The sequence below is a fragment of the Schistocerca americana genome, chromosome 5, assembly GCF_021461395.2.
Source record: "Schistocerca americana isolate TAMUIC-IGC-003095 chromosome 5, iqSchAmer2.1, whole genome shotgun sequence".
NCBI lineage: Eukaryota > Metazoa > Arthropoda > Insecta > Orthoptera > Acrididae > Schistocerca > Schistocerca americana.
The window spans coordinates 387,327,610-387,355,326 of record NC_060123.1 but is presented as its reverse complement, the minus strand read 5'-3'; the positions used below and the strand labels follow the sequence as shown (position 1 = coordinate 387,355,326).

General features: G+C 39.1%; 1 protein-coding gene across 5 annotated transcripts in view; it reads left to right on the top strand.

Annotated features, from left to right (window-relative positions):
• Positions 1-27,139, top strand: part of LOC124615657 (proton-coupled folate transporter-like) — a 257,418-nt gene extending 230,279 nt beyond the window's left edge. For 4 of the 5 annotated variants that reach the window (XM_047143676.1, XM_047143678.1, XM_047143679.1 and 1 more), the window contains exons 6-7: positions 15,857-16,013; positions 26,649-27,138. In XM_047143676.1, the coding sequence (XP_046999632.1) occupies positions 15,857-16,013; positions 26,649-26,802 (311 nt within the window). In that variant the 3' untranslated portion in view covers positions 26,803-27,138. Of the gene's footprint in view, positions 1-15,856; positions 16,014-26,648 lie in introns of all 5 variants that reach the window. The other variant, XM_047143675.1, reaches the window with a different exon arrangement.
• Positions 27,140-27,717: the final 578 nt, after the last annotated feature.

Below are 27,717 nucleotides of genomic sequence, written 5' to 3'. Positions count from 1 at the left end.
CCTGATTGAGCAAAGTGAGTTGCATTTTTGAATTCAAAATGTATTGAATATAAAAGATCCCCTAAGAAACCTGTGACCTCATAAATAAATTTTTGATACGCAGACCAGTGTATTCACAGATTTTACATTAGTTACTCTTTTCTGCTATTGTCTTTGAAGCATGTAACTAATTACTTACCAAAAAAATTACTTTTACTGAGCTGAAATTTTTATATGATTTTACTTTTATGTTAATACAAAGTCACAATCTCATTCTTTTTGACTACCCACTGGCAAGAACCCTAACTGAACTCTGGTCTCCTATAACACATCTCATGTTAATACAAAATTCTCTTGCCATGATTCATCAAAATTCATAACACTTTCTCCATTTCTTACATAATCAAATGCTATCCCTTCCAACTTCAGCAAAACTTATCATTATAAACTTTCATTCTTTCTAACTGGGGCAACTTATCTTAACCTATTGTCAGGTATAGCATAATTTGGCTGACTAGTCTTTGAATACACATTCAGTCTGTGACAGAAATTGAGTTGGACTGACAAATGTTTATTGATAAATAACTGGTTGCTTACTAATTCATTAATAGATCATTACAGGCAGCAACAAATTATCAGGAATGCTCAACTGACAGCAAAACCATTGCTGAGTGTAAAGATGATTTGAATGAACACAAATAGTTACTAACATAACCCAGAATGACAGACAGTACAGAACAAAACTAAAAGCATGCATTGAACATACAAAACACATAAAATTAACATACCAAAGAATAAATAACATGTAGAAATCACAATCACATATAGAAAACACTGCACCCCTGATGGCTAACACGGAAGCTGTTTGACATCAGCAATGACTTGATACCATGCACGGAAGAAACTACCACACTGGATACACATAACATCACTGGTTGGTGCAAATCTTGATTGATGGCCATGACACATGTAGTAGATGCTACATCAGCCTTCTTCTTGGAAGCATAAAATCATTTCAGACATGGGTTAGAAAATACACATGTTAGCCAGGCCATGTGTTGTGGGTCTTTTGTTGCTCCTAGCAGCTGGCCAATGCAGCTCCAGTGGAGACGCTGGAGTTGGTTCTGGATGATGCTGTGGTCTTGAGCCTGCAATGGTTGGTGCTGCCTCATGGAAAATGTTCTACACAGTCTATTGACATAGTTGTGGAGTTCTTACTTACAGCAACATCCAATGTCTGTGTACCTCTTCTTAAGATGTGATATGAGCCAGTATAAGAGACTTCCAAGGGAAGCTTTACATTGTCCATTCAGAGCATTATGTGTGAGCAGCTGTCTGAATCACAGTGCATGTAACTGCCTGCTGGCCCTGCGTGGTTGGAGCTGAGTGATGTGGTCTCATAAATGACACAGAAAATCTACTGGTTTTACATAATTGCGTGCAGAGAACTGGCATTGACAAATTCTCCACGGAGATGCAATGTTTCACAATAGACCAGTTCTGTACATGAGGAGCTGTTGTCTGGTTTGTAAGTGGTTCATAGTCCCAGAAAAAGTATCAGAAGTGCAGATGTCCAGGCAGTTCCATGTCATGTGAGTACTGCCTTCAGAGAATGGTGCCAGTACTCGATTATTCCCTTGTTGGTGGGGTGGTAGCTGGTTGTCATCTGATGCACATACCCACAGAACCTTGCCAGCTGTGCAGACAGATATGATTCAGACTGTTGGCCATGGTCAATAGTTAAGTGCAATGGGCAGCCAAATCTTGCAAGTCACACTGAAGTGAATGCTGAGGCTAAGGACATGTGGTGATGTCCACTGGCACGGCTTTCAACCATGATGTAAAGTGATCTATCATGGTGAGCAAATACTGCTCACTGTCTGATGGGAGGAAGCAGACCTATAACATCTAGGTGAATGTATGCAAAATGTGTTGTTGTTTCTGGGATATCACCAGCTCGTACATGCAAATGGCAGATAACTTTACAATTCTGACACTGTGGACAAGTTCATGTCCACTCCTGGAAGTCTTTCTCCATCCCAGGCCATACAAAGTGCTGCAAAGGCAGACAGAAAGTTGGATGAGCTCCATGTTGGTGCAGGTTGTAAAATTTGTCAAACACTTGTGGCCAAAACATAGTCAGTAAGAAACATCACAGTAGAATTATACATCATTGCCAAGAACATCAACACATTTTAACTTCAACCATGAAGTGGTGTCATTGATGAAAGTCTTGAGTTCTTGATCCTCCTGCTGGGCTCTGGCTAATTCCAAAAAATCTATAGTTTTTGCCACACTGTTGACACACAAAAGATTGCCAGCCAACACATTGCCTGTTTGATGTCCATCCTATATTTGTTTATGAACTCAAGATGACTGTAAAGCTGAGGCAAGCAGTTGTTACTGTTTTGCTCAAAAGCATAGATCTATGGCTTGTGATTGACGTAGATCATATAAACTCTCTTGCCTTGATCTGTGGCCAGAAGTATATTAGCACCTCGTGCATGCCCTGGAGATCACAGTCATATATGTTCCACTTCTGTTGCAGTGGTGACAATTATTGTGAGAAGTACAATGGAACCTCATTTAATGAGCACCTCTCATAATGTGCAATACTCATAATGAGCAAAAAAAATTGTAAAAAAATTACTCACTTAATGAATGATGTTTCACATAATGAGTGACGATGATTTAGTGTGATGTCACCAGCTGTTCGCATGCGGCGGGAGAAACATTCAACAATATGAACACTTTTGACTGTCAATAGCAGCATATGAATAATGTGTTGAGTATGTACTGCAGTCTGGGTTTAGCACTCTTTATGCTACCATCTTAGTGCAGCTTGTGATAACATATTTTTCTAAACTCATGTTCACACAGTATTTTTTTGTGTGCAAATTTTAGTAACCTTCATAAAAATGTCCCCAAAGATAAAGCCACAAGAAGATGACCATAAGAGAAAGAAAATGACCTTAGGACTGAAACATAAAATCAATGAAAAATGCAAACGTGATGTGAGTATTGCTGATTTAGCACACACATACAATTGGTCTACATCAACTATTTGCCCTATGCTCAATAACAAGGACAAAATTAAGGAAATAGATGTTTCAAAGGGAGGGACAAGAGTATCTAAACAATGGTTTCATATTCTGGATGATGTTGGGAGGTTGCTTCTTATGTGGATAAATGATAAGCAATTGCAAGGTGATACTATTAACAAGAACATCATTTGTGAGAAGGTGAGAATGATTTTTGCTGACCCTGTTAAGAAGATGTCAGGATCATCAGTGGCTGAAGAAGTGTTTGGGGGAAGCAATGCGTGGTTTGAGGAGTTTAAGAGAAGAACCAGGATCCACAGCATTGTGAGGCATGGTGAAGCAGTCAGCTCTGGCAGAAAGGTAGCAGAGAACTTCATCAGTAACTTCAAGATGCTCATAGATTCTGGGGATTATCTGTCAGAGCAGGTCTTAATTGTGATGAGACAAGTCTAGTCTGGAAAAAGATGCTGAAGCTTACCTTTATAATAGCAGAGGAGAACACATTGCAAGGTCACAAGCAAATGAAAGACTGTATCACACTGCTATTCTGTGCCAATGCAAGTGCCGATTTAAAAATTAAACTGCTGCTTGTGTACCATTCAGAAATGCCATGAGCCTTCAAGAAGTGTAAAGTCCAGAACAGCAGATTAAATGTGATATGGAGGTCCAACAATGAGGCATGGTGAGATGTGATCTTTGTTGTGATTAGATCAATGAAGTGTTTGGTTCTTCAGTGAAAAAATATTTACTTGAGATGAAGCTGCCACTCTATGTCTTGCTTGTTATTTACAACATCCCTGACCATTCTCCAGGCCTGCAAGAACACCTCCTTGAAGAATTTCAATTCATCAAGATCCAATTTCTGCCTCCCAACACCACTCTGTTACTCCAGCCTATGGACCAGCAGATTATTTCTAACTTTAAGAAGCTCTACACCAAAGCACTCTTTGAGCATTGCTTTGAGTTGACTGATGCTACCAATCTCACTCTCAGAGAGTTTTGGAAATATCACTTCACCGTCATTGCCTGCATAATGATGTTTGAAAAGACATGGGAAGGGGTTAGCAAGAGAACTCTCACTTCTCCTTGGTACAGGCTTTGGCTGTAGTGCACTGTTGAATGTTACTCTGAGGCATTTGAGTCAGTACCTGTTGAGCCTGCAGTCAATGAGGTTGCATCTTTGGCCAAGAGCATGGGATTAGATGTGGATAACAATGATGTCAATTAGCTTGTGGAAGATCACAGCCAAGAAATGACCTCTAAAGAGCTTATGGAGTTGTAATGTGTTTCACAGCAGAAAGCTGTGGAGAGCAGTTGTTCAGAGGAGTAGGAGGAGGTGGAGGAGAAGGAGGGGAGGAGGCAGTAATAGCAATTTTCTGGCGCCATAAGAGAAATGCTGAAAGCATGGGAACTAGTTGCAATGCACACTGAAAATTGTCACTCCAGTAAAATGGTGGCTATGTGTGCTACAGATTTATTTGACGATAATGCTGTGTCACATTTTTGCCAAGTGACGAAGCATTGGCAGAAATAAATTACTATAGACAGCTGCCTACTAAATTGAATTAGTTATGTATTTTGAATAATAAAGTACATAACTGCATGTATAATTTTTGTTGAATAAATGTCATGAATAAGATAAAACTTTCAGTACTTTTTCTGCATGTAATGCATTATCATGTATTACATTAATTTGTATGGATAAACTGTTTCACTTAACAAGTGTTTTGCACTATGAGTAAGATTCTGGAATGAGTTATGCTCACTATGCAAGGTTCCACTGTGCGGGATCCGTTGCCATGATCCATCTGACATTTGCTTCAATGCCACACTGGCAGCTGTTTGACTTGCATCTACTACCAACACTAAAGGTGAGTGAAGCTTGGGATGTGCCAGGAGTGCTTCATCCACCATTTCTTGGTTTGCAGCCTCAGTGGCAGTGTAGGGTACATTGCCTCCAACCACTACAGTGGGGTACTGCATTGGACCTTTCAGCCAGTAAGTTACTGCATAGAGTAGTAGTTTTGCAGTTCTGTGACATGCAGTAGATGGTAGTGATGAAAGTTTACCATTCCTAGGAAGCAACACAATTCCTTTATTGTAGTCATACTTGTCACTTGCAGAATAGCTTCGACCATCTCTGTCAATGGTAGGGAGCCTGCAGGTGATATCCAGTGGCCTATGAAAATAAATTCAGGTTGTCCAAAAACCCACTTGGCCATGTTAAACACCACACCATACTGTTCAAAACGTTTTAGTAACTCTTTAAGGTGCCTGTGTTGTTGGTCTTCGGTGGCTGAGCACATGAGTATATCATCGATATGATGAAAAATGGCAGGCCTTGCAGGACGGAGTCCATACATCTCTGCCGAAAGCCATGAATTTGCTCTTAAGAAGTAATAACTGCTGTCTTCTAAATCTCTTCCTCCATCACAGGAATCTGTGTATGAGCTTTAGAGCAGAGCAAAATACTAAATATCATCACTCTATGTAATGCATAATTGTTAATTGTAGTCATACAACAATGGTACAAGGTAGCGATTGTGCACTATTTTGGAACTGAGTGTGCAATAATCACCACATGGGCATCTTGCTCCTCCTTTCTTTGGAACAAGATGTAGAATGGACTAGCACAGCTACCTGACAGTTGAATTATTCCTTCCTTAAGCAATGTGTCACATTCTGCCTTGGCAATGGCCAGATGATTATGTGACAAGTACCTAGACCTGCAAGATACTGATGGACTATTGGTAGTCCTTACATGATGCACTGTATTGTGAGGCACTTGTGTAGGTGCACTGGAGGTATAGTCAACAAAGGAAATTGACTTAATAAAGAAGAATACTCTGTGTCTGATACCTGAGTCAGCTTAGTTCTGTGCACAATTGCATCTTGGTGGAATCTTGCAGCCATCAGAACAGTAACACCATGAACCAGCTGAGCATTGGACATATCTGGCATGAGGCAGCAATGTGCCAAGATATCAGCTGCTATGATGGCTTCCATAACATATGTGATGTTGAAATCCCAGGTGAACTGTTGCTGTCATCTCAAATTCACTTCCATAGGTGGAGATGGATGGGTTATTAGCAGTGGACAAACAGAATGAAGTTAGTGGTCTGTAACAGTACACTGATGTACAAGGTAAGATGTTCAAGTCTGAACTGGTATCTATTAGGTATTATTGACCATCTCATCCATCACTGATAAACAGGCATCACGACTTCATGGGGCAGCCAATTGCACCATAAACTGACTTCCACTGCAATTTGGGTGTGAGAAAGGGGCTGCATACTTCCAGACCTGCTCGCCAAACTTATGGTGGTATCAGCACATGGGTTGGTCAATGTCAGATAATGCCATATTGGACAATGAATGGCTCCGGGATTTCCTCCAGTAATGCCATCTCAGCAGCATCATTGCACTGACCTCAGCAGGTGCAATGGCCTCTTGGATCTGATCTGTGAGTTCTGCCACATGGTCCAACAACATACGCATCTGTGACACCATGACTGCTTTGACCTGCAGTGGTAGTCAACTGCTTCACAAGGTGCATAGCAACTTGTCGGGGACAGTAATTGTATCCACCTTGCTCCACAAATAACACAAATAATGTGACAGCTTGTGATTATTTATGTATTCCTGGATCACTATCTGCTGTATACAATCCTCTTGAGATGCTGTAAATATCCGATTGAAAGTTTCTATTATAAGTTTTTCTGTGATGGCACAATAATTACATCTTGAACCTCTGTGATGAAACAGTGGTCAAGCTGGTTCACAATGAGAGTGAATTTCATGGAATCAGCTGTGATTCCTGTGCAGTGAAAGCCTCTTTTCACCTGCTCAAACCACACCACAGGATTGTTAGGCCAGAAGGAATTTAAACAGACTGCTAACCTGGACACCATTGGTTCCACAGACATCTTTCCAAGCGATAAATCCAGCAGGATTTTAGCTTTCTATTCATTGGCTCAGATCACATTGGGGTCAACACTTGTTGAATACAGCATAATTTGACTGACCACATTTGAATAAGTGTTCTGTCTAAGACAGAACCTGAGCTGGATTGACAAATCTTTACTGATAAGTTGCTGGTTGCTTACTACCACATAAACACATTGTTACAAGTGACAATGGATTGTCTCTTGAATGTTCAGCCAGTAGCAAAAATGTTCCTGAGCATAAGAATGATTTGAATGAACAGAACTAGTTACTACTGTTAGCCCAGAGTGTCAGACAATATGGAACTAAAAGCATGGAACATACAAGACATATACCAAGGAATAATTAACACATAGAAATCAGAAGGCACAGCTACACAGAAGTTGTTTGACATCTGTGATCACTTGATACTGTGCACAAACGACACTACCACACCAGATACACATCACATCACTAGTTGTCACTAGTCTTGATTGATGACTCAACACACATAGCAGATGCTACAGTATCTATTTTCAACACAGATTTTACTAAACACCAGCAACACAATGTTGCATTTCAAGATAGTATTCAGTTTCTATACCACAAAATAGAAATATGCAGTAACACTGATTCTCTACATTTACACACAAAGTAGGAAAAACTCAGCTATTTTCTCTAAATACAAAAAATTTACTGGACTTCCAGATTCCACATCTATATTCATGTCATAATAAACTAATTTTGTTTAGTCTAATGCAGATTACATGGTCACAGTTCATGAATAAACTAGCTAGAGAGCCTTCATAATAAACAAAGTAGAAGTTGATTGTGATTCAAGAAAAGAAGAAAAATAACAGCCAGTTTGAAGCTCCTTGCTCACCATGACACATACTCACAAAGTAAACGAGCCCTTTGGAGGCTATTAAGCACTGGCATCTCTCTGACCCACTGTTTCCTCCTCATTCTTGTATCATTGGGTGAACTTAAATATATACTATTCATAATATTTGTTGAAATGAAATGAAATGACCATATGGCATTGAGGGTCGCAGCCTCCACCTGCAGAAGTTCAGCTGCCAAGTTGCATGTCTTTTCAGTTGATACCTCATTGGGTGACTTGCATGTTGATTATGATGAAATGATGAGGACGACAAAACAACACATAGTCCCCAAGCAGAGATAATCTCCACCTACCAGGAATTGAACCGAGGCCTGCTGCACGGCAGTCAGATCCACTGACCAGTTAGCTAAGGAGGCAGATGTAATAATTGTTAGTACAACAAAACACAGAGTAAAATTTTTGAACATGTTACAATTTACAAATACAATCCCCTTAAACATTGCTTAAACATTGACAGTTGCTTTCTGTGTACTTGTCACTCTCGTATTGTTTGAAACTAACCTGATTTAATTTTTACTTTAAGTTTGCTACCTATTTCTCCATAGAGCCATCATATGTGATATCATGATATTTCTCCTCTATACTCAATGTGCTGAGGACACTATTATTCTCCCAACATTGCTAATAAAATTCAAAGCTACACAATGATTCAGAAATCCTGAAATAGCCAACATCTCGTTCCAACTGTTGATATGAATGACTGATGCAAAATTTAAAAACAGCACAGTATCCTGTAACTAAAACATCAATGAATCATAGATGGAATCAGCCAACTCATACAAATATCTGAGTGTAACAGTTTGTAGGGATATGAAATGAAATGATCAATATGCTCACTTATAGGTAAAGCAGGTGGTAGACTTTAGGGCATTGGTAGAATACGAAGGAAATACAATCAGTCTACAAAGGAGATTGCTTGCCAAACACTCATGTGACCCATCCTAGAATACTCCTGAAATGTTTGGGACCATACCAAATAGAACTAACCAGGGATACTGACACATACAAAGGTTTGTTTTACCCTGAAGATAGATGCAAACTTCCCTTATAGAGGCTAGTTACAGAGTTTCAAGGACCAGCTTCAAGTAATGAATCTAGCAGTATACAACAAATTCATACATATCATTCCTGTAGGTGTAATGAGGACAATATTAAAGTAATTACAGTGGATTAAATGTTCTTCTCACACTCCAATCATGAATGGAATGGAAAGAAGTCCTAATAACTGGTGCAATAGGAAGCAACCTCTGCCATGCACTTTAAAGAAATTTGCAGATGATGCATATAGACATATATGTAGGTAGAATGAATAAGAAGGCTGCTTACCTGAATATCTACATTTTTATATAATTATTGACTCTAAATAACCTGCATGAAAAGGGTTTCTGAACATTTTCACCATTTATGGCCCTAAGGTGGAGGATAGCGTCCAATACTAGCTCTCAAAAACACTTCAGGGCACCTCCGATATCTGTTTCAAATTTTTTAATTTCCTTCATGTGTATGACAATTCCCTCTCTTTACATTTGAAAAATGTGGTATGTAACTATCATAATATTGTTACATGTTACGCCCTATGATGAGGTTATCAGCACCCATATGACATTAGCAGAAACAAATGTGGTTAAAATGGAAAAAATGCATGAAAAGTGATAAAAAGCAATCAGAGATAAAAATGCACTAACTGTCCTCCTATCTCACACATGATCACCCATACACTCACATTAGCTCACATCGTGGAAGGGGACATTAAAAATTTTCAGATGTTCTAAAACTGTTTAGTAAATCTAAGTAAAACATGAGGAAAACCAAAATAAGATGACAAGGATATGTGGCTGGCTGGTCACAAAGACATGGATGAGATAGCCCCTGAAATAACACATTAAAAATGCCCCCCTAAAATTTTTGGGAATAAGTTGGACAATTCACAAAATTTTCAAAGTTGTAACACAGTTAATTGATTGTCAATTAAAGTGGAGGGCAAATCAATTGACAAATGAGTTGCCACCCTTTGGTCTGAAAATAAATGTGATCTTGTAAAATGTGTTGCACAATGACCTGTATGCAACAGGCACCAAGCCTTGGAGAATTCTCTTGCTGAAGCAAAAAGCCATGCATCATAGGGCTGTAGTCTGTGTGAAGATGAATAAGGAGGACCTCATCCCATCTGCAGGATTGAAAGGAGGTGCACCACAGCCACATTGTAGACTTTACTAGATGCAACTAGTTGTCTGTCACTACCAGCCACTTATCTTCCCATCAATACATGTGTCTGTACCTCAACAGTGAGATGAGAGCATGTAGGGGGATAGCACATAGAAGTATCTGAGGATCACGACATGGCTTCCTAGCTTCTACATTCACCTTTCTTTTCCAGAACACCAATATACCCTTGTACCCATCTTGGTACAAGCATTGTAGAGAGTGAAGGGCACTCAGGGTGTCAGAGCAGACAAGGAATATAGCACTCGAAACACATCTCATCGGCTCCAGTTCCTGGAAGATCATGTATAACTCCATGTCAAAGACAGTAATGTCTTGAGACAGTTTAACATTGAGGACACAATTAGGGAAAACAACAGTTCAACCACTGGAGTCCCCTTCTTTAGAATCATCCATAAATACAGCAACAGGCTTGCTGTGCTCAGTTAAAATGTAATAAAATAGTGTATTAAATACATGCACTGATGTGACAAAAGTCATGGGATACCTCCTAATATCATGTGGGGCCTCCTTTTGCCCAGGATAGTGCTAAAACTTGATGTGGCATGAACTCAACAAGTAATTGGAAGCCCTCTGCAGAAATACTGAGCTACAATACCTCTATAGCAAAAGTTGTGCCAGCACAGGATTTTGTGCATGAACTGACCTCTCAATTACGTCCCATAAATGTTCAATGGGACTAATGTTTGGTGATCTGTGTGGCCAAAACATTTACTCAAATTGTTCAGAATGCTCATCAAACCAGTCACAAGCAACTGTGGCCCTGTGACATAGTGTATTATCATTCATAAAAAGTCCATCATTGATGGGAACATGAAGTCCTTGATTGGCTGCAAATGATCTCCAACTAACTGAACATTACCATTTCCAGTCAATGATTGTTTCAGTTGGACCAGAGGTTCCAGTCCATTCCATGTAAACACACTCCACACCATTATCGAACCACCACCAGCTTGCACAGTGCCTTGTTGACAACGTGGGTCCACAGCTTCATGAGGTCTGCACCACACTTGAACCCTACCATCAGCTCTTACCAGCTGAAACCAGGACTCATCTGACCCGGCCACAGTTTTCCAGTCATCTAGGATCCAACTCCTATGATCACAATCCCAGGAGAGGCACTGTAGGCAATGTCATGCTGTTAGCAAAGGCACTCACATCAGTTATCTACTGGCATAGCCCAGTAATGTCAAATTTTGCCACACTATCCTAATGGGTAAGTTTGTCACATGTCCCACATTGTTTTCTGAGGTCCCACAAAATTAGACTTACATTCCTAACTTCAGTTTGCTGTAGAATCCTTGAACATATTCTCAGTTTGCACACAACAAATTTTCTTGAGAGCGAGAAGCATATGTCCATGAATTAGCCTGGTTTTAGACAACATCACTTGTGCAAAACTCAGCTCTCCCTTTTCTCACGTGGTACACTGCAAACTATGGATGAAGGGCAACAGGCAGACTACATACTTCTAGATTTCCAGAAAGTACCTGACACGGTGCCCCTTTGCAGGCTATTAACAAAAGTAAAAGCATATGGAATAGCTTCACAGATATGTGAGTGGCTCAATGTCTTTTTAAGTTATAGAACCCAGTATGGTGTCCTCATCAGTGAGGTTTCATTGGAGACAAAGGGATCATCAGGAGTGCCCCAGGGAAGTGTGATAGGAATGCTGTTATTTTCCATATATATAAATGGTTTGGCAAACAGTGTGATGATGCTGTGGTGTACAGGTAAGGTGTCAAAACTGAGTGACTGTAGGAGGATACAAGATGACTTAGACAAAATTTCTAGTTGGTGTGATGAATGGCAGCTACCTCTAAATGTAGAAAAATGTAAGTTAATGCAGATGAGTAGAAAAATAAATCCTTAATGTTTGGATACAGCATTACTAGTGACCTGCTTGACACAGTCACATCATTTAAATATCTGGGCATAACATTGAAAAGCGATATGAAATGGTGCGAGCATGTGAGAACTGTAGTAAGGAAGGCAAATGGTCGATTTTGGTTTATTGGTAGAATTTTAGGAATGTGTGGTTCATCTGTAAAGGAGACCTCATATAGGATACTGGTGTGACCTGTTCTCGAGTGCTGCTTGAGTGTTTGGGATTAAAGGAAAACATCAAAGCAATTCAAACAGCGATTCCTAGTTATGTTACCATTAGGTTCAAACAACATGTAAGTGTTATGGAGATCCTTTGGGAATTCAAATGGGAATCACTGGAGGGAAAGCAACATTCTTTTTGAGGAACATAGAGGAGGAAATTTAGAGAATTGGTATTTGAAGCTGACTGCCAAATGATTCTACTGCCACTAACATACATTGCTTGTAAGGACCATGAAGATAAGAGACAAGAAACTAGGTCTCACATGGAGGCATATAGACAGTCACTTTTCCCTAGCTCTATTTTTGAGTGGAATAGGAAAGGAAGTGACTAGTAGTGGTATGGGGTACCCTCCACCACACACCCTTGGTGGCTTGTGGAGTATTTATGTAGATGAAGGTGTATTTATTTCATGCAGTATTGCTAGTCTGCTAGCAGTGACAACTCTAGGCAAACGCCGCTGCTCTCGGTCATTAAATGAAGGGCATTGGCCACTGTGTTGTCCGTAGTGAGAGGTAATACCCGAAATTTTGTATTCTTGTCACGTTCTTGACACTGTCTATCTCAATACAGTGCATTCCCTAACAGTTTCCGAAAAGGAATGTCCCATGCATCTAGTTCCAACTACCATTCTGCCTTCAATGTCTGTTAATTCCAGTTGTCCAGCCATAATCATGTCAGAAATCTTTTCACATGAACCACCTGAGTACAAATGACAGTTTCACCAATGCACTGCCCTTTTATCCCTTGTGTACGTGATACTCCTGCCATCTGTATGTGTGCATAATGCTATCACATTACTTTTGCCACCCCAATGTATGCAGAAGTGCAGTCTCTCCTGTACTGCACTAAATCTAAAATTAATGTGGCCCTCTGTAGTAATAAGGGTGGCAGGTGGTTAAAACCCTGGATTTGGGGTTGTAATTGCTTCACACCAAATGACTCTAGCACATGCTGAATACAGATCCCAAATGGCCTTTTTACTCATGGATGACTGGAGAAAAGTCATTCCAGAGATGTACAAGTGATAGTATGGCGTGCTGGTGAATTCGGTGCAGTAAGGAACTTACAGCCTGACACAACATGAGTAACTGCTGCAGGATGGTGACTGATCATTCCCCAGCCTCAGCACAGACACTTGGTACGGGGCTGGCACTGTCAGCAAGTGTGGCCAGCCTAATACCCTCATGATGGATAGCAACAGTGATCCCCAGATAAGAAGAACTGGCTGATTTTTACACTGTACACCCTCAGTCACACAAAAGCCCCATAAAGCTGAAGCAGTCCCTGAGACCTGTGGCTAAGATACCTTAAGATGCTCAGCACCTTCTGGGTCCTGGTTTTCATGTCTCTCAGGTGTGGTAACCATGATAGTTTGAAGTAAAAAATGGGGCCCAAAAACCTCACTGATCTTTAAAATGTAGAATGCTGTCCCTCATATGAATGTCAGGTAAATTAAAAATATGACAAGAATGATTAAATTGATCACACACACATTTTTCTGCAGGAAACTAAAAACCTGTCTTTACAGCCCTGCACTGTAAACTGCTGTTGTTGTTGCAATATTGGAGGAGGAACAGAAAATTCCAAAATCATCCACAGATAAGGAACATTGTATAGGACTCTGTACTGTACACATGACACTGTTTATGGCTACGGCAGAGAGGGTATTGCTTAAAACTCTGCTCTGAGGAACACCAATCTCCTGGTCAAAATGATCCAACAGCACATCACCAACCTGAAACCTAAAAACTTGCTAAGAGGAAGGACCATATGAAGATGGAGAGGTGGCCTCAAAAGCCCAATTTGTGGAACTGCCCTAGAATACTGAGGCTCCAATTAGTGTTGTATGCCTTAATGATTTCAAAGAATATACTAGTGCAGTGAAGTCTATATAGGAAAGCGTGCTGGGTAGCCACCTGTAGCAGGGTCAGGTCATCAAAAAGAGGACTGAAATCACTTGAATCCACATTGGGAGTGGATAAGGAGTTGCCTCGTCTCAAACACCCAGACTGGATGAAGGTTCACCATTTGCTCCAAGGTCTTTCCTATGCAGCTTGTTAAGGCAACATTCCAGTAACTACTGGGACACATTTGGTACTTTTCAGGTTTGGGGAGAGGTATCAAAATTACCTCTCTCAATGAGTGGGGAATGTGGCTGTTTGTCACATCATATTAAAACATTTGAGGATTCACTCTGATGCTGCTTGCAAATGTCAAAGCAAGACATATGGGATTGGGTTGTGACCAGTTGCGCTGTAGTGAGCCTCAGGCAGTGCTGAATCAAGCACCCACAAGGAGAAAGGATAATTGAAAAATTCAAAATTGTTGGACCTGAAGTCTAACTTCCCCCTCTCTATGTTCATATGGCAGCAGCAGAATGCTGGATCCTGGCTGGCATTGGCAGTAGTGACCCTTGTGGTGGATGGGATAGCCCAATAGTACAGGGACATCCTTAACTTTAAAATGTGTTTCTTGTTAACTCAAGTGCAGAAGGTATGCATGTGCTAGGAGTTTCAGTTTCTCCGCATGAGTCCTGAAACCAATTATGTTACAATGCAGTATGGGTGCCATTTACCGCGCTGGTTGCACACTCTGCCAGGGAGGGGTGCCTGCAACAGATGGAGATTCAGTTTTGGGGTGAGATGGTCGCCACAGGCAGACTTCACATTCCATTGACTCAGAAGCAGTTGAACCATCAGGTCAAATGATACCAACATTGTCTGATAGTTTGCTACCTATTTTTGCCCAAGGTGGAAGCTTCCTGTTGGCTTTTTTTAGCCTGGGAAGGCTTGGACCCTGCCCTCAGAGGTGTTGGCACTGCTGCACTGTTGGCAACTGTGTGTTTTACTGACATTCTCAACAGGACCAAGGGACTCTGAAATAACTGCAGCTTTACAAATGTCTTGCAAATGCAGGAAGTAGTGCTGACGCTAGTAACCTCATTTGTGCAGATGCATCAGTTGTCAAAAAAGGCTTTCTAAGAGTTGAAATAAAAGACGTAATGGATGTGGTACACTGCATGGGCTTATAGATCTTTCAGCCTCACGATAAGGCCGCAGTCCTGCACAAGACAGGGTAGTACTCAGAGCAATTACACACTTTGTAGGAGATGAACAAATGATACCTTCATGGGCTGTCTTACCACATTTTCAACAAGTGACTTCTCTCCTACACAACGATGTATCCAAAGTGCTGGAATTTAAAACAGTGCATTGGGTTGACAACGAAGAGCCATACAATTAAATAAAGGAAAGTGCCTTGATATACTCTGGGAGTTTTATTCTATTAAAAGTAAGGATAAAGGAGTCAGATTTTACCAGATAACCTGATAGTGAAAGATAGTCTCCAATAACAGCCCTCATGAACAATGTATAACACCTCAAATATCCATTTCCAATTTTTTGGATTTCTTTCCTGTGCATGGCAAGTTACTCTCCTTACATTTGAAAGATGGGGTAGGCAACCTTCATAATTTTCATTTATTTATATCACACTACAGTGTGTTAGGAAAGAGCTTGTCTACATTTGCTGGTACAAACAGGAAACATTGTTACTTTGTATACATTAGCATTATTCAATTAATATAAAAATGATTCATTCAAATGAGATGTATGCTATAAATGCACATATTTAAAAATGTGATACTTTAAATATTTTTGTCTTCTCATTCTACAGGAAGAACATTTTCTCTGATGGGTATTTGTGAAGGAATTACAACATTTGCATTTGGACCATTGTATAGTACAACATATATAGCAACGCTTGAGACATTTCCAGGTGCTTTCTTCTTACTCGGTACCATTTTTGCTCTAATAACTGGAGCTATCTACATGTACGTATGTGGTCTTTTATCGTATTATTATTGTTGTTACCTTTTCAAAACTGTGTAATTTACTTTGTACTTAATTACTGAAATTCAACTGTGTGAGAAGCAGTTTTTGTTCAGCTCTAGTGGAGATCTTTACCAGGGTGTTAATGACATGCTCAGATAAACTTTATATTTCAAATAATTAAAAGGAAAACTTTTTTCATATTGGAGTTTATAATGAAATTAATGTTCATTCATTTTGTTTCATAAATTTCTGACAAGAAAGAGAAAAAGAGAACATTCTATAATCAAGACTTGTATTGGAGTCTTCAGTCCAAAGACTGTTTTGATGCAGCTATACGTGTTAGTCTAGCCTGTGCAAGTCTCTTCATCTCTGTATAGCTATCATAACTTACATCCATTTGAACCTGTTTATTGTATTCACCTCTTGGTCTCCCTCTACAATTTTTACCTCCCACATTTGTTTCCATTACCAAATTGGCAGTTCTTTGATTCCTAGGACGTGTCCTCTCTTTTAGTCAAGTTGTGCCATGAAACTTATTTTTCTCCATCTTGATTCAGTACCTCCTCCTCATTAGTTGCTTGATTTACCCATCTTATCTTCAACATTCTGTAGCACCATATTTCAAAAACTTCTATTCTCTTCTTTTCTGTACTGTTTATCATCAATGTTTCACTTCCATATGAGGCTAAACTCCAGACAACTATTTCAGAAAAGACTTCGTAACATTTACATTTATATTTTCTGTTAGAAAACTCCTCTTTCTCAGAAATGCATTTCTTGCTGTAACTAGTCTGCATTTTATATCCTCTCTACGTCAACCCTTCTTCACCCCCCCCCCCCCCCCCCCCCCTCCCTCGACCGAACTCATCTGCTACTTTCAGTTTTCATTTTTTAATCTAATTCGCTCAACATTGCTTGGCATAATTTAACTATGTTTTATTACTCTTGTTTTAATTTTGTTTGTGTTTACCTAATAACCTCTTTACAAGACACTATACATTCAGATCTGTTGCTCTTCCATGATCATTGCCATCTATGACATAATTACAAAGTCATGAGCAAACCTCGACTTCTTTTCTCTAACTTTAATTTTCCTTTCAAATTTCTTTCCTTTACTGCCTGCTTATTGTAGAGATCGAATAATATGGGTGATAAGCTACAACCAAGTCTCATTCTATTCTTGGCCTCTGCTTTCCTTTCATGTCCTTTGAGTCTTATAATGATAGTCTGGCTTCTGCACAAGTTGTAAATAACTTTTTGCTCCTTGTGTTTTATCCTTGACACCTCCAGAATTTCAAACACTATATTCCTATCATTATCAAAAGCTTTCTTTGAATCTTCAAATGCTATAAACATACATTTGCCGTTATGCAGTCTAAATCTGTCTACATCATAGGGTCAGTATGGCCTCATGTGATCCTACATTTCTCTGGAACCCAAACTGTTCTTCCCCCATGTTAGTTTCTACCAGTTTTTCCATTCTTCTGTAAATAATTTGTGTCATCATTTTGCAACCATGACTTATTAACTTAATAATTTGGTAATACTTACTCCTGTCATCACATGGTTCCTATTGAATTGGAGTTATTACACTTTTCTTGACATCTGAGTGTATTTTGTCAGTTTCATATATCTCACACACCATGTGGAATAGTTTTGGCATGGCTGGCTCTGCCAAGAATCTCAATAATTCTAAGGGAATGTCACAATGCTCCTGAGGCCTTGTTTTGACTTAGGTCTGTCAGTGTTCTGGCAAATTCTTCTTGTAGTATCATATCTCCTATCTCATCTTCAACTACTTCCTCTTCCCTTTCTGTATTTTCTTCAATGTCATTTCTCTTTATAGACCTTCTAGATATTCTTTCTACCTTTTAGCTTTCACTTTTTGCTTGGTACTGGCTTGGCATCTGAGTAACCGACATTTGTGAAATGATTTCTCTTTTCTCCAAAGGTCTCTTTTATTTTGCTATAGGTGGCATGTGTCTTTCCTGTACTTATGCATGCTTCTGTAGGTTTGCATTTGTCCTGCAGCCTTTTCTGCTTAGCCATTTTTCACTTTCTGTCAATATCATCTTTTATACATCTGTATTCTCTTATAATTGCTTCATTGCTGCATTTTTATTTTTTCTCCATTTGTCAATTAAATTCAGTATATCCTGTGCTATCCAAGAATTCCTACTGGGTATCATCTTTTTAGCTATTTGATCCACTGCTTTCTTCACTATATCCTGTCCATACTGCTCCTAGCAGCACTATCCTGTCCCCACCATACCCCTGCATGCTCCCACAGGCAGCACAGCATCTTCCCCCACCCCTTGCTCAAATGGCTCTGAGCACTATGGGACTTAACATCTGAGGTCATCAGTCCCATTCCCCCACCCCTACCCTGCTATCCGTCTCTCACCCCACCCTATGCTACGCCTCCTGTTTACCATCACCAACCTCCCAAGCAGATTGCTCCTCATGTCAGGTACAGTCGCATTTGGACCACAACATCCAAAGAATGTGCCCATGTATGTGCTAGTTGTACTTGGGTGAATGTGTGTGCATATTAAGTAGTTTGGAACAAGGACTTTCTCCAAAAGATTAAATATTTCAGCAGCATTTTTCGCTGTGCCTGTCTGAAAACCCAGCCCCTCCACTATGTGGCGAACAGCAATCTAATTTTCCATATTGTTCCAGTGTGATATAAAATATTCTTAAAAATGGGATTTCTAACAATGAATATCTGTTGTATCTGGCTGTTGATAATTTATACATGTGTTTTGGACCAATTCCAGTGGGATCTAAATTTTTCGTTGAATCACATACTTTCATATGTCATGAAAGAAAGGCATTAGGGCTTGAATATGGTAAGAACACATTATTTCATTGTCCTCCTTTAACATTTTTTAAAATGTTAAGGATAATAATAAGTTACCGTCTCTTCATCTCAGAATAGATGATGAATGCAGCTAGCCGCTAACTTTGTGTAATGTCTTGTCTGTATAGACGTGTATCTGTTGCCTTTAAGATCCCTTCACCTTCACACATAAATCTGTACAGTAACGTAAGGGCCTCCCATTTGTTGGCTGATCCATGATAAGACAGGCGAAAAGTTAGACTAATGGAGGATTATTAGTATTATCTCTATTTTCATTCGCTCTCTCTCTTTCTCTCCTTTATCTATGTACAGTTTTTAAGATAATATTTCATTACGTGCAATCAGCCAAATAGAATCTTTGGTGGAGTCCTTCGTCTTGGTAATCAGCAGCTGGCTAGCTGTAAGAGATCTTTACATTTATTATTACTGTTAAACACTGCATTCAATTGGGAGAATCAATCGTGTGGACAATTTGTTCCTTTTACGAAAGATTGTGAATTCCAGATGTGTACAAAGCCTTTTGGACAATTTAACACAGACTCAGTGATTGCAGGCTCTCTTCGACACAGCTGAAACTTCCCCGCTAATTACAGGGCCAACGTGATCATCAAATGATTAAGAAAAAACTCATTCGTTCATTCACTCCAGAACAAAAAAGTCACAAACCTTATTTACGAAGGAAATTGTGTATTAAATCCATCTCCATTACATGTCCAGATCTCTGGTGATTCCACGTCTTAATTATTTTCCGTTAACAGTCTCTTTCTCTTCAAACAAACCGCTAGCGGCACAAATGTTAATTGGCTCGCTTTAGCAAGAAGAAAAGCAAAATATGTATCTCTCAGAAACACGTCAATCCCTCAACAGATACTCCAGAAGCTGTCCTAGTTACCACTCTAACAACCATGGAGAATGCATATATGCATCTCTGTTATTTCAAAGAATAAACGCACTAGAAAATACTTTGGCGTCGTCGAGCTGTTGCCGCATATGTTACGAGAAAATCAGATCAGATACTTTTCCAAAGTGAATGAATGTGGATGGTTTAATTGACAATGATTAATTGGTGCGTGGTAGAGGGTATTTTCTGTGGGGACATTACAATGTCCCTCGCAGTGAGCAACGTTTGTGAGCCTAATTTTGATTTACCGAACACACTTCGCGAGCTAGCTATTAGTGTGGGTAACCCAGAAGTGATGAGTGTCAGTCCTCTGACTGAAAAAAAATAATTATATTTAAGACAGACGAAGAAAAGAAACATTGAAAACAGAATAAATGAAGAGACAGGTACCGCGGCTGTATTGCTTTTACGTGCATCAAGGTGTTATGTTTGCTGTGCACAACCAAGGAAGATGATCTTTCATGAAACTGTTATCAGGGTCTACCCATTCGGGAACTTTCTTAAGCAGGGAAACCTTGGAAAACCTCTTAAGCCTAGACCCCCAGCATACGGTACATAGAAGATAGGAAAGCCTACAGAAGAGAAAAAATAATTTTGAAATTGATCTCTAAAGCAAAGATAGGGATCGATTTATGTAACAATTTGGAGAAGAGTGCTTTGTGCCTCTAGCTAAAAAAAATTTTACAATAAATAACTCGAGTTTCTTTTTACAATCTTGTTCCCATGACAATATCTTGCGGTCCTGAAACTCCCCCGGATCTTGCATGTCCCCGACGTCCACATTTGTAGTCGGTCCTCTACGCGGCCCACAATGGGAAGAGTAGAAGGGACAGGGTTACCAGATTTCACATGCAACATTCATTCCAAAAGAATTAGCAATGACCGAAAGGGAAATTCTTCCTGTAAAAGAACTGGTTAGGTTGCACCGTCCAAGATTCTCCTTTTTGAAAACAAAATCCCTATGGCTTCATGCATCCTTTTTCTTACTATGCACAGCAAGGAATTTAGCCATTGACTTAAGGTTTCCATTTATCCATTGACTAATGCTGTTGCCGAAAACATCATAATATTTACTCTAGTTTGAATTTTCTTTTGGACTTCGCATCACCACTTGTGCTTATAAGCCCAAAAATTCTGACACATTTTTTGTCAATGATTTATCCTTCATAATTTAAAGGATTCATGCAACTTGCAGTAGATTTTGGATTCAAATCATCGAATAATAGAAAGTGTGGTTCATTTTATACAAAGACATAATCCATCATTTCCTTGAAAAGTCATATCATTTATCTATGCTCATAAAAATTTTATCCTAAATACATATATTTCTCTGCTTGATTGCTGTAATGTAAAAGTTATTAGTAGTGAGGAATGTGGATTCACTCCTTTCATTTATTCTCTGATTCATCTGGCATTCATACATGCACATATATGGAAATGGATTTTCAAACAAAATTCCAAAGTGAACAAGACCCATTAAATAACTACTAATTCTATTAATCTTACTTTCTTTTGACATTCAACAATCAATCAAGAACTCTTAACGTCTAATTATGACACTTTTTTGAAGTTCAACATCAATCAGTTTCCCCTCGCGTTTGATGCAAGTCTCTTACAAAGCATATCTGTGTCGTCTATATCGATTCTAACTCTCGCGCCGATGTCAATTGTTTTGCGCGGGAAATTATCTTTGCGGCATTAACCGTCACTCGTGATTCACTGCCTAAACGCATCACTTCACACATTTACACATCTAAGCGAGCACTTGAAATTATATATGAACATTCACTGGGAACCTCTTTTGATTATGCAGCGTCATTTTCGGGAAACATTTCTTTCTTCTTGAAGGTCATTCAGATCCTTTATAAATCTTGATGACATTAGCAATGCTAAAGTTCCATGTTTACCCAAACACAGGGGAAGCCTATCTCCACTATCTTCTTTGCAGCACTCGATAGTAATAGTTAGTCACTATTTCTACAATCTGTGTCACTGATTGATTATTTCAGTTTAAAGTTTTCTAACACTAAACACACACAGTTTATTGTTATGTTTTTACGAGCGTTCATCTCTGTCACTCGCAATGGGGAGCAGTATGGGCTTGCAGAGGGTTCGATCAAACCCCATTTCAACATGCGATCTATTTCCTTTTGAACTTGAGCCTTTAACCTCCAGGGAACAGGATAGAAAGTTCTACAATACGTTTCGTGTGGCTTAACGTAGAGATGGCATATGTATCCCTTAATAACTCCTGGCCTTTCATCAAAAACGTTTTCATACGTTAATAATAATTCATTGAGCTGCTTCTTCTGATCTTCGATAATGCAGTCGGATTCATTTAACTTTTCAAACACTAATTGATCGAAATTTTCTTTGACTTGGAACTCATTAATTACGCGCTCTTTCTAATTTTGTGCCGTCCTGATTACTTGCACACTGATCCTACAATTATATTTTCTCGTAAGGCTTTTTTTTTTCTCTACAACTCCAACTCAATTTCTTGTTTATTAACATTCAACCAAATTTTTCCTGTTTTAAAATCCATTCTGCATCCATATTGACGTAGGCTGTTGACTCCGATAATGCAATCTACCACCAAATTTTTCACAACAAGGAATGTGCTTAATATTGCTACATTTCCGAATTCCACACCAAGTAGTGACTGCACCTTTACATTAGCCGATCAAGCCCCAACGGCGCCTATTATTCTGCAATTTTGAACTGGAAAAATTGGTACTCGTCTTATATTTCTGATCCTGTTGAATAGTGCCTCCGAAATAACATTTGTGGTTGCAGCTGTGTCTAAAACCGCCACTATAGGTATGGTCTCCATAATGACTTGCACTTTGGCTACTGCCACCTGTTCCTTATACTCATCTTGTGGTTCTAAGTCCTTGGTCAGTTCATCTGCCAGTAATCGTCCATCATTATACGTTAGCATGGGTACACATATCCTGTTGCCCCTCAACCAATTGTTGACCGCTCCTCCGGGGCACGAGTGGGTCCTTACAAGTTTGTTGGATTTTGATTTGTTTGCTGGTTGACATCATCCGTCACTTCGGTAATTACGGGTTGATTCGTAGATGTCCGTCCCCACTGATGTTGGCTATTTGAATTCATTCCCCCTGGTTGATTCCACTTTCTATTATTGTTATTATTCCAGGCTTGGGGTTTGAAATTTCTTTCGTTCCCCCACACGGAATGGTATCTTTTCCCGTTCCTGTTGTTCCTTGAATAGCCCCTCGCAAGACCATTGCCGGGATTACTATTGAGATTTTGAGGGGTTTCTCCATTATTTAACAATCTCTGTTCATTCCCTTTAAGTGTTGATTGATCGCCATTAGTATAACACATACTTCCACCTTGCCTACCGTTTGGCGGAGGTTCTATCTCCCTATATTGGAATCTGTTATTACGGGCTTTCTGGTTGTTCTCTTCAATAATATCTATATGGTCTAACGTCGTGAGGAACGACTCCAAGTCTTTATCATTGCCGTAAATCAATTGATTCCGGATGCTAATTGGTAGTCTTGCCTTAAGTATGTTTATTATGTTTGGCAAGGGCATAGGTCTGTCCCAGTATCTAGTTTTATTTATATATTTTTCAAAATACTTCCTAAGGCTTCCTTTTGAAAAGGAGAAAGGCTCTGGGTAGAGCACCTCCTGCCTTAGGCGTTCCTGTACCCCTTCTGACCAGAACTTTGCTAAAAACGCCTTCTCAAAATCGTCATATGTCGAGCAAACAGAAGTCATGTCCAAGGCCCAGATCACCCCCGAACCTTGTATATATCCTGTAACAAAACTGATCTTCTGCCACTCCGACCAATTTCTGGGTAGCACTCCTCTGAAACTTCGAATAAAAACAATTGGATAGACCACCCTTTTGTCAGGGTTAAAAATCTGGAATTGCCTATGTTTTATCAGTTTTTCTTCGGCATGGCAAAGGCTTTCGTAATGTCTGTTAGAAAAGAATTCATGCGAACAACCAGCTTGTGGCAATTTAATGTTTGAATTACTTGCACAAGTCGGTATTGTGTGTGAATGAGCAGTAACTGGCTCCATAGTCGCTGCCAACTTCTGCTGCTGCCCTGTATTCATTTGTTCTGAGCTTTGTTGTGAAGCGCGCATTGACTCTTCTATCATTTGTTTCCAATGCTCCAAATCAGCACCTAACTACTGTCGCACCCCCTCAAGTCCTTTCGCAAACAAATTCTCTTCCTGTTTGCCAGATAAACTCTGGAATGCTGCCTTAACATTTTGCTCAACGTTTTCACACATTAGCCTTTTGTTTTCTAATGTGATTTCAGATAATTTACCCGTTAATACATTAATTTGGTGGTCTATAATATCTTGACGCTCTGTCAGATGTTCAACGCTTTCCTTTAGGTTAGTCTGTGTACGTGCCAATTCAGGAATTGCACTATTGCACATGACATGGCGTCTTGCTTTTGTACTAATTGCGGAACCATTTCCACTAGTTCCTGTACAGTATCTATCTTAATAGCCACATACTCCTTCATTTCAACACGTACGCGGTGAATAGCTTCCTCACATTGTGCTTTCACCAATTCTATTTGTGCAGTTAATTTTTGTTCCATCTCTTCGGCCTGATCTTTGAGTTCTTTGGTCTTCGCCTCTATCCGTTGCTCTAATTCAGAAAAACTGTCTTGTGACTGCTGCTTAATCTCAGTCTGGACTACTTTCATCTCTTCTTGAGTTTGAGTGACTGTCGCTAATTGTGCTTTAATATCGGTTTTCAGATTTTCCTGCCCTTCAGTAACTGAGGCTAATTTCGTATTCAAATCATTTTGCCCTTCAGTAACTTAGGCTAATTTCGTGATAATGTCAGTTTTCAAAGTATTCATGCTCTCGGTTATCATCTGCATCTGTCTCATGATAATTACCAATGGATCCAATCCCTGCTGCGTACTTGCTGTTACACCTCCAGCCATGTCTACAGGGCGTTCTATTGCACTATCTGTAGCCATCGGTCCTACAACACTTCTTACTGCATCATTATTATCAGTGCTAACAGCTGAAGGCTGTTGCATGCTGCTTTGCTCTGCTTGACTCATGCTAAACATTGCACTAGTTAAAACCATATAAATGTTCTACTGTCACTATACATAACTCCCTTCTACTGACACTATATGTAACTCCGTTCACACAAGAGTACTTCTGTGTCTACTTTCTTAATGTACATATACAGATAAATGCAACTGGGACATGTCAATCTAAATACATCTAACATCAACACAATTAACCAATGTTCAAATATCAAATAACACTAAACAGAAAAGCGTATACTTCAACTATACTAGCAAGCTTTAATAATAAAAATATAGATCTGGCCTTTTCTCTGCGCCCAGCGTGCTATCTTTCAGCTTTATTTGTAGATCCAATTATATCACCTGCGAGTCTTTCCTCTCTTTTCCAAGTGTCAGTTAGGTTAGCTCGTCGTAGTTGACATGAATCAGAGAACAAAATTATTTTAGCAACGTCCAGGAACAACGTCCTGTCACGGATTGGCCATTTTAAAATTTTTTTAAATGTTAAGGATTAATAATAAGTTGCCGTCTCTTCATCTAAGAATAGATGATGAATGCAGCTAGCCACTAACTTTGTGTAATGTCTTGTCTGTATAGACGTGTATCTGTTGCCTTTAAGATCCCTTCACCTTCACACATAAATCCATACAGTAAAGTAAGGGCCTCCCATTTGTTGGCTGATCCGTGATAAGACAGGCGAAAAGTTAGACTAATGGAGGATTATTTATCTATGTACAGTTTTTAATATAATATTTCATTATGTGCAATCAGCCAAATAGAATCTTTGGTGGAGTCCTTCGTCTTGGTAATCAGCGGCTGGCTTGCTGTAAGAGATCTTTACATTTATTATTACTGTTAAACACTGCATTCAGTTGGGAGAATCAATCGTGTGGACAATTTGTTCCTTTTACGAAAGATTGTGAATTCCAGATGTGTACGAAGCCTTTTTGGACGATTTAACACAGACTCAGTGATTGCAGGCTCTCTTTGATGCAGCTGAAACTTCCCCACTAATTACAGGGCCAACGTGATCATCAAATGATTCAGAAAAAACTCATTCGTTCATTCACTCCAGAACAAAAAAGTCACAAACCTTATTTACGAAGGAAATTGTGTATTAAATCCATCTCCATTACATGACCAGATCTCTGGTGATTCCACGTCTTAATTATTTTCTGTTTACAGTCTCTTTCTCTTCAAACAAACCGCTAGCAGCACAAATGTTAATTGGCTCGCTTTAGCGAGAAGAAAAGCAAAATATGTATCTCTCAGAAACACGTCAATCCCTCAACAGATACTCCAGAAGCTGTCCTCGTTACCACTCTAACAACCATGGAGAATGCATATATGCATCTCTGTTATTTCAAAGAATAAACGCACTAGAAAATACTTTGGCGTCGTCGAGCTGTTGCCGCATATGTTACGAGAAAATCAGATCAGATACTTTTCCAAAGTGAATGAATGTGGATGGTTTAATTGACAATGATTAATTGGTGCATGGTAGAGGGTATTTTCTGTGGGGACATTACACTCCTCCTACATATTCATTTGTATATGATACAAATCTGGTTCCATTTTTCAATTTTCCCTTCAAGAATTGTATTACATATTCAAAATAAGACTCAAAGGTTGAACCACAGTAGTCCATTTGGGATATAACATCAAAATTCCATTTATAGCAATAAGAATTGTTCTTCAATTTCCTCTTAGAAAGTAACACACTTGGCACTGCTACATTTTTTAATGATAAATGTAAATTTACTCTTAAGATACCAATATATGTGATATATGTCTAAATATTAATGGGAAAAATGTTTTTCAGAACTATTTATGTACTGTGGAAAGGGGGCAAAACTCATTTGGAGAAACACTCCATTGAAATGGATGCTGCACAAAATGATCAGACAACAAAAGAAGAACATGTAAATGAGGCTTTTCAAACTGAAGAACAAGCAGACCTTGACAGCAAGCTGTGAAACATAAAAAAATTGTTACCAGATATCTCTGAAAGATCATGAATATATAATACACTATCACTGTCTAATCTGTGAATTTTCATCCATAGTAAAATATCTTATGGCACTAACAGTCTTCCATTTACATATAATTTATTACAGTAAAACTCCCTTTTTACCCTTTTCAGCAGAATGATTCAAAACAGTGTAAAATGCAGGAAAGTGTAAAATACAGGAAAGCATAGGAAACACAATAAACTTTAGATTTTGTGTCTATTGTTCATTGTTTACAAAGACTCCCAACTGTGGGGTTTTAACAAATATCACATCATGAAATGTATTTAACATAATTTTACAATGATTATCAATAAAAAGTCTCATATTAAAGACTTTTGCTTCCAAATTTTATTCACACCATTGGACGTGATTGGAACTAAGCCTCAAGAATTTCAGTGTAAATCCTAGAAACACTTGGCCTTCCACTGTCTCAAACACCCAGTATTTTAGGTTCAAGTGTGGGAGAGTGAGAACGTTTCTACTGATCCACCTGTCTCTATGTGCACATTGGAAGTTTGTTATTAGAAGGCTGTTGGAGGGGCAAGTCACTGACGATGACAAGTGTTTGCTGCCAGCACCCCAGAAGACTTGATGAAAACCCAAGGAATAGTTATGTAGTATTCTTTGGTGTGTTAGTGTCTGTGTTGATTGTAAAAAAAGATTAATGAACAATTGAATATAAATTTCTATGTGCATTCATATACTGGACTTGTTACAGACTAGAGATTTTTTTTTTTTTTTTGTCTTGGATTCGGAGAAGTCAAGATGCATGTTCTTATTTTCATATGGTTTCTAATACAACTACTATGTCTCAATGTACTTAATTATTTCTAAAGCTTGAGATATGAGTGAGACAATGAAGATATTTATATGTCTAAG